The sequence below is a fragment of the Papaver somniferum genome, unplaced genomic scaffold (genome assembly GCF_003573695.1).
Source record: "Papaver somniferum cultivar HN1 unplaced genomic scaffold, ASM357369v1 unplaced-scaffold_52, whole genome shotgun sequence".
Taxonomy (NCBI): Eukaryota; Viridiplantae; Streptophyta; class Magnoliopsida; order Ranunculales; family Papaveraceae; genus Papaver; species Papaver somniferum.
The window spans coordinates 19,307-36,816 of record NW_020647860.1 but is presented as its reverse complement, the minus strand read 5'-3'; the positions used below and the strand labels follow the sequence as shown (position 1 = coordinate 36,816).

At 34.5% G+C, this 17,510-nt stretch overlaps 1 protein-coding gene across 1 annotated transcript; it reads left to right on the top strand.

The window, feature by feature from the left end:
- The first annotated feature begins 6,378 nt into the window (after positions 1-6,378).
- Positions 6,379-9,021, top strand: LOC113343004. Its single transcript, XM_026587343.1, has 6 exons — positions 6,379-6,591; positions 6,718-6,884; positions 6,966-7,101; positions 7,219-7,376; positions 7,596-7,874; positions 7,980-9,021. The coding sequence occupies exons 1-6, from the start codon at positions 6,379-6,381 to the stop codon at positions 9,019-9,021; spliced, it is 1,995 nt and encodes a 664-aa protein (XP_026443128.1).
- The last annotated feature ends 8,489 nt before the right edge of the window (positions 9,022-17,510 follow it).

Here is a 17,510-nt window from a genome sequence, read left to right as displayed (position 1 = left end):
CTATTAGCCATGGGATTCGTTAAAGCCAACTGAAAGTAAATTAATTCTTTATAAAGAATGATACTAACAAAATTCTCTACAAAAATGAAGATTATCTTTGAATGCTTCCTAAAAACCCTAAAAACACTAAAGAGCCCTGAAAGAGCTCTGAGAAAATCTAAAAAGTTTAAGAAGACTCCAAAAAGCTTTGAAAGGCTTAAATTTAATAATACTCCGTAGTACTGGGATCTACAAGATAGGAGATTCGACAAAGAATGAAAATAATAAATCCCTACAATAGTGAAGATCAACTTTGAATGTTCTCTAAAAAGCCTTGAAAATTCTATGAAACCCAGAAAACTCTAAAAAGCTCTGAAAAAGCTTTAAGTTAATTATATTTCCTAGCACAAGTATCTACTAGCCAGGGGATTCGTTAAAGCCAACTGAAAGTAACTTAATTCTTTATAAAGAAAGATACTAACAAAATTTCCCTACAATAATGAAGATTATCTTTGGATGTTTCCTAAAAACTTTAAAAAAACTAGAGAGCCCTGAAAGAGCTCTCGGAAACTCTAAACAACTAAGGAAGACCCCAATAAGCTTTGAAAAGCTTACATTTAATAATACTCTGTATCACTGGGATCTAGAAACTACGAGATTCGTTAAAGAATGATAATAAAAAATCCATACAATAGTGAAGATCAACTTTGAATGTTCTCTAAAAAGCCTTGAAAACTCTAAAAAACCCTGAAAACTCTAAAAAGCCCTAAAATATCTAAAGAGCTCTGAAAATCTAAAGAGCTCTGAAAAACTCTAAAAAGCTCTGAAAAAACTTTAAGTTAATTATATTTCGTAGCACTAGTATCTACTAGCCAAGGGATTCGTTAAAGCCAACTGAAAGTAACTTAATTCTTTATAAAGAATGATACTAACAAAATTCTCTACAATAATGAAGATTATCTTTGAATGTTTCCTAACTACCCTAAAAACACTAAAGAGCCCTAAAAAGAGCTCTGAGAAACCCTAAAAAGCTCAGGAAGACTCCAAAAAGCTCAGAAAAGCTTAAATTTAATAATACTCTGTAGCACTGAGATCTACAAGCTAGGAGATTCGTTAAAGAACGATAAAAACAAATCCGTGAAGATCAACTTTGGATGTTCTCTAAAAAGCCTTGAAAATTGTATAAAACCCTGAAAACTCTAAAAAGCCATAAAATATCTAAAGAGCTCTGAAAAATTTAAAGAGATCTGAAAAACTCTAAAAAGCTCTGAAAAAGCTTTAATTTAATTATATTTCGTACCACTAGTATCTACTAGCCATGGGATTCGTTAAAGCCAACTGAAAGTAAATTAATTCTTTATAAAGAATGATACTAACAAAATTCTCTATAATAATGAAGATTATCTTTGAATGTTTCCTAACAACCCTAAAAACACTAAAGAGCCCTGAAAGAGCTCTGAGAAACCCTAAAAAGCTCAGGAAGACTCAAAATAGCTCAGAAAAGCTTAAATTTAATAATACTCTGTAGCACTGAGATCTACAAGCTAGGAGATTTGTTAAAGAAAGATAATAACAAATCCGTAAAGATCAACTTCGAGTGTTCTCTAAAAAGCCTTGAAAATTGTATAAAACCCTGAAAACTCTAAAAAGACCTAAAATATCTAAAGAGCTCTGAAAAATGTAAAGAGATCTTAAAAACTCTAAAAAGCTCTGAAAAAGATTTAAGTTAATTATATTTCGTAGCATAACTATCTACTAGCCAAGGGATTCGTTAAAGCCAACTGAAAGTAACTTACTTCTTTATAATGACTGATACTAATAAAATTCCCTATAATAGTGAAGATTATCTTTGGATGTTTTCTAAAAACCCTAAAAACACTAAAGAGCCCTGAAAGAGATCTAACAAACTCTAAAAAGCTCATGAAGACTCCAATAAACTTTGAAAAGCTTAAATTTAATAATACTCTGTACCACAGGGATTTACAAGGTAGGAGATTCGATAAAGAATAATAATAACAAATCCCTGCAATAGTGAAGATCAATTTTGAATGTTCTCTAAAAAGCCTTGAAAACTCTAAGAAACCCTGAAAACTCTAAAAAGCCCTAAAATATCTAAAGAGCTCTGAAAAATTCTAAAAAGCTCTGAAAAAGATTTAATTTAATTATATTTCGTACCACTAGTATCTATTAGCCATGGGATTCGTTAAAGCCAACTGAAAGTAAATTAATTCTTTATAAAGAATGATACTAACAAAATTCTCTACAAAAATGAAGATTATCTTTGAGTGCTTCCTAAAAACCCTAAAAACACTAAAGAGCCCTGAAAGAGCTCTGAGAAAATCTAAAAATCTCAAGAAGACTCCAAAAAGATTTGAAAAGCTTTAATTTAATAATACTCCGTAGTATTGGGATCTACAAGCTAGGAGATTCGACAAAGAATGAAAATAACAAATCCCTACAATAGTGAAGTTCAACTTTGAATGTGCTCTAAAAAGCCTTGAAAATTCTATGAAACCCTGAAAACTCTAAAAAGCGCTAAAATATCTAAAGAGCTCTGAAAAATCTAAAGAGCTCTGAAAAACTCTAAAAAGCTCTGAAAAAGCTTTAAGTTAATTATATTTCGTAGCACAAGTATCTACTAGCCAGGGGATTCGTTAAAGCCAACTGAAAGTAACTTAATTCTTTATAAAGAAAGATACTAACAAAATTCTCTACAATAATGAAGATTATCTTTGAATGCTTCCTAAAAACCCTAAAAACACTAAAGAGCCCTGAAAGAGCTCTGAGAAAATCTAAAAAGCTCAAGAAGACTCCGAAAAGCTTTGAAAAGCTTAAATTTAATAATACTCCGTAGTACTGGGATCTACAAGCTAGGAGATTCGACAAAGAATGAAAATAACAAATCCCTACAATAGTGAAGATCAACTTTGAATGTTCTCTAAAAAGCCTTGAAAACTCTATGAAACCCTGAAAACTCTAAAAAGCGCTAAAATATCTAAAGAGCTCTGAAAAATCTAAAGATCTCTGAAAAACTCTAAAATGCTCTGAAAAAGGTTTAAGTTAATTATATTTCGTAGCACAAGTATCTACTAGCCAGGGGATTCGTTAAAGCCAACTGAAAGTAACTTAATTCTTTATAAAGAAAGATACTAACAAAATTTCCCTACAATAATGAAGATTATCTTTGGATGTTTCCTAAAAACCTTAAAAACACTAAGGAGCCCTGAAAGAGCTCTGGGAAACTCTAAACAACTAAGGAAGACCCCAATAAGCTTTGAAAAGCTTACATTTAATAATACTTTGTATCACTGGGATCTAGAAACTACGAGATTCGTTAAAGAATGATAATAAAAAATCCCAACAATAGTGAAGATCAACTTTGAATGTTCTCTAGAAAGCCTTGAAAACTCTAAAAAACCCTGAAAACTCTAAAAAGCCCTAAAATATCAAATGAGCTCTTAAAAATCTAAAGAGCTATGAAAAATCTAAAGAACTCTGAAAAACTCTAAAAAGCTCTGAAAAAGCTTTAAGTTAATTATATTTCGTAGCACTAGTATCTACTAGCCAAGGGATTCGTTAAAGCCAACGAAAGTAAATTAATTCTTTATAAAGAATGATACTAACAAAATTCTCTACAATAATGAAGATTATCTTTGAATATTTCCTAAAAACCCTAAAAAAACTAAAGAGCCCTGAAAGAGCTCTGAGAAACTCTAAACAGCTAAGGAAGAATCCAATAAGCTTTGAAAAGCTTACATTTAGTGATACTCTGTAGTACTGGGATCTAGAAACTACGAGTTTCGTTAAAGAATGATAATAACAAATCCCTACAATAGTGAAGGTCAACTTTGAATGTTCTCTAAAAAGTCTTAAAAACTCTAAAAAACCCTGAAAAATTTAAAAAGCCCTAAAATATCTAAAGAGCTCTGAAAAATCTAAGGAGCTCTAAAAAACATTAAAAAGCTCTGAAAAAGCTTTAAGTTAATTATATTTCGTAGCACAAGTATCTAGTAGCCAGGGGATTCGTTAAAGCCAATTGAAAGTAACTTAATTCTTTATAAAGAATGATACTAAAAAAATTTCCCTACAATAATGAAGATTATCTTTGGATGTTTCCTAAAAACACTAAAGAGCCCGAAAGAGCTATGAGAAACACTAAAAAGCTCAGGATGACTCCAAAAAGCTCAGAAAAGCTTAAAGTTAATAATACTCTGTACCACTGGGATCTACAAGCAACAAGCAACAAAGTAGAATGCTCTGTACCAACAAGCAACAAGCAATAATACTCTGTACCAAAAAGTTCGAAAAAATGCTGGTATCTCATCACAGCAGCTGGTTGGTATTTCTTCTCTACAGTTAGATAGAACTTTAGAGTTGGGAAGTTCTTCAGCAAACCAAGCAACAAAGTAGAATGAATCGCATCAGGCTCAGCAACCTCAAACTCTTGTTATTCATCAAGGGGAGAATAACGATACATGGCAGACTATAAGTCATAAGAAGAATGGTAAGAAAAATAAGAAAGTAGCTACAGATACTCGTGTGCAGGTTGATGTGGTGAGGATTGGAACTGCTGATTATGAACAACAGCTTCAGGAAGAGCTGATCAGGTCCGAAGCTGCAATGCGCACTGCTTCAGCTATGGCGGAGAAGGCTGTTGCTGCGCATTCAGTTTTAGTTAGTAGGGCAAAGTCGTTGAGTACTGTTGCCTTAAATACTAAGCCTGGTGGGAATATTGAATTGGATAGAACTAGACTTCCTAATCCGGGTAGGATTCATGTTTCGGAAGCTATTTATACTCCTGTTTATGAAACTGTGGAGGAAAGTTCTGAATACGTCTCTTCAAATAGGTTTAATATCTTGGATAGTACTCTTGTGGGGGAAACGGCAAGTGTACATGAGCTTGGGCATATTGATGAAGTTGTACGTAAGGATAAGCATCAACAGCTTTTGGCTTTTCAGGCTAGACTAGACACTTTGAGGGATGTAGAAGCTTTAACCGACTTGGATGAGGAATCGGAGCTAGGAGTTCGTGCACGAAAAGGTTCTTCTCCAAGATTAAAATCCTCCTCAAATACTTCTGAAGTACAGCTAAGCAACAATCAAAATCATATTGTTTAAATGCGGGTGTTGTTTTGGAATATCAATGGAGTTGCACGTGATGTAGCTCAAGATAAACTAAAGGAGTTGATTAGAGAGTTTAAACCAGATATTTTTGGTATTTCTGAACCAAAAGTTCCCTGTTCTGCTGGGTTCAGATATGGTTTGCTAAGATAAGGTTATTCTTCTCATGTTATTAATAATGCTTCTTCTTCTAGTATTGCTAATATTTGGGTTTGTTATTCAAATACTCTAAATCTTTCAATTGTTAATGTCAGTAAGCAGGCAATAACAGTTGAGGTGGATGGTGTACATGTTTCTTTTGTCCATGCTAGCTATATTCAGGTTACTAGGAGGAGTCTTTGGCAGCAACTTGTTAGTTCTGGTGATGGTATTCCTTGGTTAGTCATTGGGGATTTTAACTGTATTCTTCGTTTGGATGAGAAGAAGGGTGGTCTTGAACCTAGAACCTCAGCTATTAATGAGTTTTCAGATTGATTGGATGACAACAATCTCTTTGAAGCTGATGCTTTGGGAAGTAAGTTCACTTGGACGAATAGACAATCAGGTATGACTAGAATTGTTAGTAAACTTGATCGTGCTATTATTAATGCGGCTTGGCTTGAAAATTTTGAGAATTGGCGGTGTAAAGCTCTTCCTAGGGAAGTTTCTGACCATTCTACTCTTTTGGGTTTTCCTTTTGCTTTTCCAAGACCCAAAAGAGATCTTTTTCGAGTTCAAAAGATGTGGTTCTTACATTCTGATTTCCTTCGTATGGTTAGAGATAGTTGGAGTATGCCTATTTCTGGGTCTTTTGATTTTATTTTCACTCAAAAATTAAAGAGACTAAAATGAGTTATCAAGGAATGGAATCTTTGTGTTTTTGGTAATGTGCATTCTAGGTTAAAGCAGGATCAGTTGAGGTTTGAGGCAGCTGCTCTTCTTTCTGATGAAAACCCGGATGACATTACAAAGTTAAATATTATGAAGGATGCTATGGATAAACTTAATGATACTCGTGCTCAGTTGAATAATATGCTTAAGCAGAAATCTAGAAATAAGTGGCTTGTAGAGGGTTCAAGTAACACTAATTTCTTTCATAATAGCATTAGAATTCGTAGAAGTTCTAACACTATATCTGAACTTGTTGACAGTGTAGGCAATACTATTTCTGATTATGAGCTGCTTAGAAATCATGTTGTGCACTATTATGAGGATAAGTTTAATGGGCCGGAGTTGGAGATTGATCCTATTTTATTTGACTATAGTCATATTAGCATCTCGGAGGAGTAAAGTTTAGCCATGGACAGAATTCCATCTTCTGAGGAGATTAAACAAGCAGTTTTTGATCTAGGGGCAGACAGTGCTCCAGGGCCGGATGGGTTTTCTGGATGTTTCTATAGACACTGCTGGGATATTATTCAAGATGACTTATTAAGAGCCGTTATTTATTGCTGGAATTCTGGTCATATCCCAAATGGGGTAAATTCTAGCCTAATTGTCTTGATTCCCAAGGTAAGAGGTGCTAATTCTCTTCGTAATTTTCGTCCTATTGGTCTCAGTAATTTTTTCTTCAAAATCTTTACTAAGATATTAGCTACTAGACTGGGGAGCGTTTTAGATAAACTTTCTGAAAAACAGGTGGCTTTCATGAAAGGGCGTAACATCCATGAAAACATTAGTCTTGCTTCTGAATTGATTAATGAGCTTCATATCAATCGTAAGGATGGTAATTTGGGCCTTAAGCTTGATATTTCACAAGCTTTTGACACGGTCAGTTGGTCTTTTGTCTTGGAGGTTTTTCGTAGGTATGGTTTCTCGGAGCATTGGTGCACTTGGATTTCTCATATCTTCAATTCTGCTAGAATCTCTATTCTCTTGAATGGCAGTCCGGAGGGTTTTTTCAAGATAAATAGAGGTTTATGTCAGGGAGATCCTCTTTCTCCCTTGATCTTTGTTTTGATGGAGGATGTCCTTAGCAGAAATATCACAAAGCTTTTTGCAGAGAAGAGGATGTCTTACATGGTAACTAGAGGTGGTATTTCTCCTACTCATCTCTTTTTTGCTGATGATATTATGATTTTCTGTAAAGGAAATTTGCGGAGCATTAATAATCTGGTGGATCTGTTGGGTAAGTATCAGTGTGCTTCAGGTCAATCTGTTTGTCGCCAGAAGAGTAAAATTTATTATGGTGGTGGTTCGTTGAGTAGACGTAATTATCTTGTTGATTATTTGGGTATGAGTGTATCTACTTTCCCTGATCGTTATTTGGGTGTTCAAATAATACCTGGTGCTGTGAGGTATCATCATATTGCTAATGTGGTTGAGAAGATTAAAACCCATCTTGCTGGTTGGAAGGGTTTTCTTTTATCTTTTCATGACCGTATTGTGCTTGTTAAATCTGTTATTTCGAGTTATTCCATCCATAATATGGCTATTTATAAGTGGCCTAGCAAGTTCATTGTGCAATGTGAGCGTGCAATTAGGAATTTTATTTGGTCTGGTGACTCTAATGTCAGTCGTGTTGTTGTGGTGGCGTATGATAAAACCTGTTGCCCTTTTGAGGAGGGGGGTTTGGGTTTATCTCGTATGGCTACTATGAATTCTGCAATGTTGATGAAGTTATGGTGGAAGATCAGTACTTCTAAGAAGAATTGGGCAGGTTATCTTAAGGCTAAGTTTTTTAGTCGAAGAGGTTACATTAAGACTTATGGGGTGAAGTCTACCATTCTTCCAGGCATTAGAAGGGTTTATAAATATGTGGAGGCTAACACTAAAGTTCTTCTTGGTGATGGAAGGTCTACTTCTCTCTATTAGGATGTTTGGTATGGAGAAAAATGTTTTGCAGAGATATTGGATGATTTTACTCTTGACAGATTGGTTTTGGTGAGTGATTGTTATAGGGATAACCAATGGGTTTTTCCTGAAAATCACTTGAACTATTTACTCGCGGCTGGTGTGGATATGCATAATCTTCCTTTGCCAAATGGGGGTGAAGATAAGAGAGTTTGGATGCCAAACTTTCCAGGTGATTTTTCCGTAAGCTCTGCCAAGGAGCTTATTCGTCAGAAACATGGTAGCTTCAATGCAGCGTCTATCCTGTGGAGGAAGGAAATTCACCCTAAACTTGCGGCTCAAAACTGGAAATTCATTCGTGGTGCTTGTGCCACTTTGGATATCATTCAATCTAGGTTCAGAATTCATTTGGCTAACAAGTGTGTTCTGTGTGAAACTGAGGAAGAATCGCTAGAACATATTCTTTTTCTTTGTTCTTTTGCAGCTCGTGCGTGGTCTTGGATTTCTGGTATCTTTGGTATGACAGCAAACTTCAACATTGTGGATTCTTTCAAGGCAGCTAAGGGAAGAAGTGCAATTGTCTGTGACTTGTGGCTGGTGGAGAACTTAGTAATCAGGTCAGAACTATGGGCTATGCGCAACAAATGCATTTTTGAGAAGCACAAATGGGGTCTTTTTTCTAAAAGAGTGCTGAAGCTAATACAAGAATATTCAGTCCGTCTAAAAGGGTTTATGCGCAACAGTGTGGAAGATATGGTGCTGTTGGATTACTTCTGTGTGGTTCATAGAAGTGTTATACATCAACAGCCTATTGAAGTGTTATGGCAGCCTCCGGAACTTAATGAGATTCTAATTTGTTGTGATGGAGCAGCGCGTGGGAATCCAGACATTGCGGGAGCAGGAGTGGTGGAAAGAGACTCTAGCTGTGCAGTTCTTGGTGCTTTGAGTATTGGTCTTGGAGTTACTACAAACTATTTGGCGGAACTCTATGCAATTATAATTGGTATGGAATGGGCAATGCAATGGAATTATGATCGTATTTGTGTGCAATCTGATTCATATGGAGTAGTTCAAGCTTTACAAAGCTCTTCTATTCCTTGGTTTGCAAGAGCAAGATGGGGCGGTTATGCAATCATTATATTTCTATAAGGATAATTCACACTTACAGAGAGGCGAATTTTTCAGTAGATAAGATGGCTAAGAATGGTTGTTATCTTGATAATGAAGTGGGAATTCAGTATGAAGGAAGACCTGATTTTTTAATTTCCGTTGAAAACCCTAATGTTTCCTATTTTCATTTCAAGTAGTGTTACAAGTTTTTGGGGTTGCTGTGACCTCTTTTCTTGTAATCTACTTTTTGTAAATTTTGTTATCTATTAATACAATTTTTGACTTAAAAAAATAAATCAAAATGGTTTATTAAGCAAAAAAACGTAATTACAAGAATTACAAAAAGGGAGGCTCAAGTCCTCCCCTCCCCCATAAACTAAATGGGAGTAAAAATGACATCAAAATAGCTAAAAAAATAAGCTCCTAAACACAAATAACTAACAAAAAGAAGGAAACTAGGATTATCATCAAGTTCCTCCACCTCTTTCTTTGTTTTTATTTTTCGCATTTGGAGCCTTCATTCTTTTGGATTGAGCTTTTATTTCCTTGAAATACTCCTTTCGGAAAGATAAATCCTTCAAAATTTTTTGTTGAATATCAAATTTTGTTATTGAACAAAAAACTTCATGCTCCTCCGTGGTTAAGCGAATAAAAGCACTTTCCACAGGCCCAACACCACTGTCCGTGCTTTGATTGTTACTGGGCTTATGTAAAAGCCCAATATTTCCATCGTGATCTTCACGTGCAGGGTCCTGTCTTGTATTCGCCCTATTGTTATGCTGTTGCAATAAAGCATTATGCACAGCAATAGAACTCCCAGGCTTACGAGAACTTCCTTCTGATCGCCCTTTTGCTATCTCTGTCTCCCTGTCCGATGGCAGCTCATCCCACTTCTTACCTTTAACCCCCGAGGCTGCCTGTGCAACTGAAAAATCTTCATCTGAACTTGAATAACTTTCAACATCATCAACATTCTCATTTAAACCTTCCTCATTATCGAGCACACTAAATTTGTTAGGAGATAAAACTACTCCAGAATTAGTTGGTTGCTTAGCAGAAGTTGTTTGCTTAGCCGGTTTAGTGGATTTCTTAGAAGAAGCATACTCTAACGCAGCCTGCTTAGCTTTCCAATCCTCAGATGCCTTGCGTAAATCATCTTCAGCTTTTGCTAAGGCATCTTCCAGTTGTTTGGTTGTCTTCAAAGCAGCACTATCCTCATCATTCAGCACAACAATAGTTGTTTCAGCATCATTATAATTTGATTCAATATTTTGTTTACCTGAACTTCTATGTTTCACCTCTTTCCAAACTTGTTTTGCAGGTTTCTCAGTACGTACCAGCAAGCTTCCTTTTGCACTCATCATCCTCATGCCCAATAATGTTACATATGGAACAAAATTTTGGATAGTGTTGTATATCAATGTACTGCCAGAACTTCCTCCCTCCAACTGAAAGATGAATACGTTCTGGAATATGTTTGGCGAAATCTATATCGACAAGCACAGCAGCAAAATGGCCATACTCAAGATCAAGAGTTCTTTGATCTACCACAATAGGTGTTCCGGGAGCTTTCCCTATCGTCAACAGAGATCTCTCAGTCCACAGCTCCATGTGAAGACCCGGAATTCTTACCCATGTAGCAGCATGGGACGTTCGTTATTTCTCTGGATTGAAACCCGGATACCAGTCAATCATCCGTAACTGCTGTTGGTTTACCATCCATTTTGATCCACAGATCATCTCCTTGTCTGCTTCAGTTGTTAACCTAACAATGAAAAAACCTTTACTCATCGGAATAAAACTGCATTGAATGGAAGAAAACTTCCATTGTTCCATTAGGGTTTGTTTAACCTCATTGAACTTCTAGCCTGTAAAATCAAGTCTCGCAATGAGACTGTGTTGAAAGCGCTTGCATCCATCTTGATACATATCCGTAGGTATTTCCAGAGCCGGCTCTCCCTCTTTGAGAATAGGGTTTGGTAACGTTGATAAATCAATGGTGGTAGGGTTTAGGGTTTTCCTTCCCTTCACCGTATCAGCAAAAGAAATAGGTTTGACAAGATTTGGATTAGTAACCAAAGTTAAATTCATCTTGAATCAAACAAACTTGAACAAAAAAATCAAAAAATGTGAAAGAAAAAACAAAAAAAAACTCAAATCGCCAGAGAAAGATGGTTTTTTCCTCTCCTCTCCTCACATGGTTTTTTCTAGCCGTGATTTTTTTTTTCCTGCTAGGTCAAATCTAAAAAGCCCTAAAATATCTAAAGAGCTCTGAAAAATCTAAAGAGCTGTAAAAAACTCTAAAAAGTTCTGAAAAAGCTTGAAGTTAATTATATTTCGTAGCACAAGTATCTACTGGCCAGGGGATTCATTAAAGCCAACTGAAAGCAACTTAATTATTTATAAAGAATGATACTAACAAATTTCCCTACAATAATGAAGATTATCTTTGGATGTTTCCTAAAAACCCTAAAAACAGTAAAGAGCCCTGAAAGTGCTCTGAGAAACTCTAAAAAGCTCAGGAAGACTCCAAAAATCTCAGAAAAGCTTAAATTTAATAATACTCCGTAGCACTGGGATCTACAAGATGGGAGATTCGTTAAACAATGATAATAACAAATCCGTGAAGATAACCTTTGAATGTTCTCTAAAAAGCCTTGAAAACTCTATGAAACCCTGAAAACTCCAAAAAGTCCTAAAATATCTAAAGAGCTCTGAAAAATCTAAAGAGCTTTGAAAAACTCTAAAAAGCTCTAAAAAAGATTTAAGTTAATTATATTTCGTAGCACTAGTATCTACTAGCCATGGGATTCGTTAAAGCCAACTGAAAGTAACTTAATTCTTTATAAAGAATGATACTAACAAAATTCTCTACAATAATGAAGATTATCTTAGAATGTTTCCTAAAAACCCTAAAGAGCCCTGAAGACAATTCATTTTTGAGAGACACATATTTTTATTTTTCTCTCTCATGCGAATTTTTCTCTCCAAAAAATTGGCGAATTTTTTCATTAGGGTTTTCAACTTTCATCAACGTTTTTCCTTCATTCTAGATCATCTTTGGTGATTTAGGATGGGGGAAAACCCTGATTCAAACGTGAATAATCATGGGAACAATAAGGTATCTTTTGCTGATTTGGTTAAGGGTAAAAAACCCTATATGTTAACAGATTCAGATTTCTTATCTCTCCCTGAGGCATCAACATATTTGGAAGAACCATCTTTGGTTTTGCCTAATAGTCTTCTTCAAGAGGGACGTGATATATTTCAGTTCAGTCTCATTGGGAGATTGAACTTTAAGGGCTTAAAACTTGCTGGTGTTCAAAAGAGTTTGGAGGAACAATGGAGTTTTGGTGCTGGAAGATGTAAGTTAGTTCCAATGACAAAATCTTTATCATAAAGTTAACTTCAGCAGATGACAAGGAACGTGTATGGCATGGTGATACTTGGGTTATACAGAACCAACAGCTTAGGGTTTTTAATTTTTACCTAAATTTTGATCCAGAAAGACAGCAAACTTCAAGAGCTTCAGTTTGGGTAAGTTTCCCTGGTTTGTACATTGAGTTATGGACTAAGAAAATTCTTCTTTCCATTGCTAAAATTATTGGAAAACCGATTGCTATTGATCAAAAGACATTGGATCATGATGTTGGAAACTATGTTGCGGTTCTGATCGATATTGACTTTGCAAAGTTGATTCCTAAAAGAATTCGCTTGAAGGCAAATGGAAAAGAGTTCTGGCAGTATATTGAAATTCAAGACTTAGAGAATGTCAAATTCTGCACTCATTGTAAGTTTACGGACCACAAATTTGAGAATTGCCTTGCTGCAAAGAAAATTTGGGAGGTTCCAATGCTGAAAAGAAGTCACCTACTGTGAACATTAAGAATGGCAAAGAAGGAAAATCAATCAAATCTGTTTGGAAAGAAGTTAGTGAAACTTCCCATGCAGGCCATGCAATTAACGTCAATAATGTGCAGGCTGGTAAGGAGAGTATAAATTTAGTTCATGAGGTTGCTGTTTATGATGATATTGTGAAGTCTGGGAACGTGATTATTGAATCAATTCATGAGAAGTCTGATGATAAACAACTAGAAGAGCAGCTCGAAAAAGCTTTTACTGAGTATCGTGAAGCTCAGATTAAGTTGATGAGATGTAAAAACAATATTTCAGCCAAAAAAGATCTTGCTTTACGTAATAATTCTGTCCATATTGACAATGCAGATAGTAGACAAGGGAACTCTAGCAAGCAAAGCCATTCCCGGACTAATGAAACTACTCAGTTCGTGCAAACTAGGAAAGCTCAGCAAGAGTCCGTGCAAATTTTGGGAGATCAGTCCGTGCAAACTTTTAAAGCCCAGCAAGAGTCCGTGTCTAAAAAGAATTTGGAAGATATTCCAAATATTCAGTCTGTGACCAAGTATGATTCTGAGTTTATGTCCGTGACCAAGAAAAATCCAACGCCAAACTCAGTTACGGAAACTTCTTCAAATTCCGTGTCCAAGCAAAACCCAATGCCAAACTCTGTTATGGAAAAGGGTACGACCAGACCTGCGTTTATTTCTAAACCAGGGATACCTAAAGAGGATTGGAAAATAGTTATGGGTAAGAACTCCCCTAATAAAGGTACATCTTTTAAATTTAAATCTTTTGAAACTCCTTTTGTGGATGAGCTTTTTCAAACTGAATTTGTGGTGAATAACAAGTATGGTGCCCTAGCTTCTGAGTTAGGCCTTACTAATGATTCTAGTGAGGCTTTGGTAAAGGAGAAAAAAGCTGAGATCATTGTTATGAATTCAAAGTCTAATGAGGAAATTCGAAGCTGTGAGCATCACAAGGATATTCAAGCAGGGTTGGAGGAAAATGTTTTTGATCTAGATAATATTTTGTCTACAGAGGAACTAGATGAGGCAAGTATTATTCAACTTGATGAAGTGCGTGCTAAATTCATTAGAGATCCAGCCTTTCGACGATACTATTTAGAGGAAAAAAAGAAGAAAATGGATATAATGTCAACAAAAAAGAATGTTCAATCTCCTATTAAGCTTGTTCAAGGTGGTAATTATGCTTCAGATGAAAATGAACAGGATTATGACAATGATGAAACTTATGATGATTATGAAGATGAATTCAAGGAGCATTGAAAAGCTTAAATTTAATAATATTCCGTAGTACTGGGATCTACAAGCTAGGAGATTCGATAAAGAATGAAAATAACAAATCCTTACAATAGTGAAAATCAACTTTGAATATTCTCTAAAAAGCCTTGAAAACTCGATAAAAACCCTGAAAACTCTAAAGAGCCCTAACATATCTAAAGAGCTCTGAAAAATCTAAAGAGCTTTGAAAAACTATAAAAAGCGCTGAAAAAGCTTTAAGTTAATTACGTTTCGTAGAACAAGTATCTACTAGCCAGGGGATTCGTTAAACCAACTGAAAGTAACTTAATTCTTTATAAAGAATGATACTAAGAAAATTTCCCTACAATAATGAAGATTATCTTTGGATGTTTCCTAAAAACCCTAAAAACACTAAAGAGCCCTGAAAAAGCTCTGAGAAACTCTAAAAAGCTCAGGAAGACTCCAAAAAGCTCAGAAAAGCTTAAATTAAATAATACTCTGTAGCACTGGGATCTACAAGCTAGGAGATTCGTCAAACAATGATAATATCAAATCCGTGAAGATCAACTTTGAATGTTCTCTAAAAATCCTTGAAAACTATAAAAAACCCTGAAAACTCTAAAAAGCTTTTTTTTTCCTGCTAGGTCAAATCTAAATAGCCCTAAAATATCTAAAGAGCTCTGAAAAACTCTAAAAATCTTTGAAGAAGTTTAAAGTTAATTATATTTCGTAGCACTAGTATCTACTAGCCAAGGGATTCGTTAAAGCCAACTGAAAGTAACTTAATTCTTTATAAAGAATGATACTAACAAAATTCTCTACAATAATTAAGATTATCTTTGAATGTTTCCAAAAAACCCTAAAAACACAAAAGAACCCTGAAAGAGCTCTGAGAAACTCTAAACAGCTAAGGAAGACTCCACTAATCTTTGAAAAGCTTACATTCAATAATACTCTGTATCATTGGGATCTAGAAACTAGGAGATTCGTTAAAGAATGATAATAACAAATCCCTACAATAATGAAGGTCAACTTTAATTGTTCTCTAAAAAGCCTTGAAAACTCTAAAAAAAACCTGAAAACTTTAAAACGCCCTAAAGAGCTCTGAAAAAGCGTTAAGTTAATTATATTTCGTAGCACTAGCATCTACTAGCCAAGGGATTCGTTAAATCCAATTGAAAGTAACTTAATTCTTTGTAAAGAATGATACTAACAAAATTCTCTACAATAATGAAGATTATCTTTGAATGTTTCCTAAAAACCCTAAAAACACTAAAGAGTCCTGAAAGAGCTCTGAGAAACTCTAAACAACTAAGGAAGACTCCAATAAGCTTTGAAAAGCTTACATTCAATAATACTCTGTATCATTGGGATCTAGAAACTAGGAGATTCGTTAAAAAATGATAATAAAAAATCCCTACAATAGTGAAGGTCAACTTTAATTGTTCTCTAAAAAGCCTTGAACACTCTAAAAAAAACCCTGAAAACTTTAAAACCCCCTAAAATAACTCAAGAGCTCTGAAAAAGCTTTTAAGTTAATTACATTTCGTAGCACTAGTATCTACTAGCCAAGGGATTCGTTAAAGCCAACTGAAAGTAACTTAATTCTTTATAAAGAATGATAATAACAAAATTCTCTACACTAATGAATATTATCTTTGAATGTTTCCGAAAAACCCTAAAGATCCCTGAAAGAGCTCTGAGAAAATCTAAAAAGCTCAAGAAGACTCCAAAAAGCTTTGAAAAACTTAAATTTAATAATACTCCATAGTACTAGGATCGACAAGCTAGGAGATTCGATAAAGAATGAACATAACAAATCCCTTCAATAGTGAAAATCAACTTTGAATGTTCTCTAAAAAGCCTTGAAAACTCTAAAATACCCTGAAAACTCTAAAAAGTGTTTTTTTTCTGCTAGGTCAAATCTAAAAAGCCCTAAAATATCTAAGAAGCTCTAAAAAAATTTTAAGTGAATTATATTTTGTAGCACTAGTATCCACTAGCCAAGGGATTCGTTAAAGCCAACTGAAAATAACTTAATTCTTTATAAAGAATGATACTAACAAAATTCTCTACAATAATGAAGATTATCTTTGAATGTTTCCTAAAAACCCTAAAAACACTAAATAGTCCTGAAAGAGCTCTGAGAAAATCTAAAAAGCTCAAGAAGACTCCAAAAAGCTTAAATTTAATAATACTCCGTAGTACTGGGATCTACAAGATATGAGATTCGATAAAGAATGATAATAACAAATCCCTACAATAGTGAAGATCAACTTTGAATGTTCTCCAAAAAGCCTTGAAAACTCTATAAAACCTTGAAAACCCTAAAAAGCCCTAAAATTAAGAGTTCTGAAAAACTAAAGAGTTCTTAAAAACTCTAAAAAGCTCTGAAAAATCTTTAAGTTAATTATATTTCGTAGCACTAGTATCTACTATCCAGGAGATTCGTTAAAGCCAAGTGAAAGTAACTAATTCTTTATAAAAAATGATACTAACAAAATTCTCTACAATAATGAAGATTATCTTTGAATGTTTCCTAAAAACCCTAAAAACACTAAAGAGCCCTGAAAGAGCTCTGAGTAACTCTAACAGCTAAGGAAGACTCCAATAATCTTTGAAAAGCTTATATTCAATAATACTGTGTATCATTGGGATCTAGAAACTAGGAGATTCGTTAAAGAATGATAATAACAAATCCCTACAATAGTATAGGTCAACTTTAATTGTTCTCTAAAAAGCCATGAAAACTCTAAAAAAACCCTGAAAACTTTAAAACGCCCTAAATAACTAAAGAGCTCTGAGAAAGCATTAAGTTAAGTATTTCTCGTAGCACTAGTATCTACTAGCCAAGGGATTCGCTAAAGCCAACTGAAAGTAATTTAATTCTTTATAAAGAATGATACTAACAAAATTATCTACAATAATGAAGATTATCTTTGAATGTTTCCTAAGAACCCTAAAGATCCCTGAAAGAGCTCTGAGAAAATCTAAAAATCCCAAGAAGACTCCAAAAAGCTTTCAAAAGCTTAAATTTAATAATACTCCATAGTACTGGGATCTACAAGCTAGGAGATTCGATAAAGAATGAACATAACAAATCCCTACAATAGTGAAAATCAACTTTGAATGTTCTCTAAAAAGCCTTGAAAACTCTAAAAAAAACCCTGAAAACTCTAATAAACCCTAAAAATATCTAAAGAGCTCAGAAAATCTAAAGAACTCTGAAAAACTCTAAAAAACTCTGAAAAAGCTTTAAGTTAATTATATTTCGTAGCGCTAGTATCTACTAGCCAGAGGATTCGTTAAAGCCAACCGAAAGTAACTTAATTCTTTATAAAGAATGATACTAACAAAATTTCTCTACAATAATGAAGATTATCTTTGGATGTTTCCTAAAAATCCTAA

What these genes read in the sequence shown, in the direction of transcription:
- LOC113343004 (XM_026587343.1), top strand. Translation starts at nt 6,379, where the DNA reads ATGGACAGAATTCCATCTTCTGAGGAGATTAAACAAGCAGTTTTTGAT. An exon ending in AGAAGAGGATGTCTTACATG is followed by an intron (nt 7,102 to 7,218) that starts GTAACTAGAGGT and finishes GGTAAGTATCAG; the next exon opens with TGTGCTTCAGGTCAATCTGT. An exon ending in GTTCTTCTTGGTGATGGAAG is followed by an intron (nt 7,875 to 7,979) that starts GTCTACTTCTCT and finishes TGATTGTTATAG; the next exon opens with GGATAACCAATGGGTTTTTC.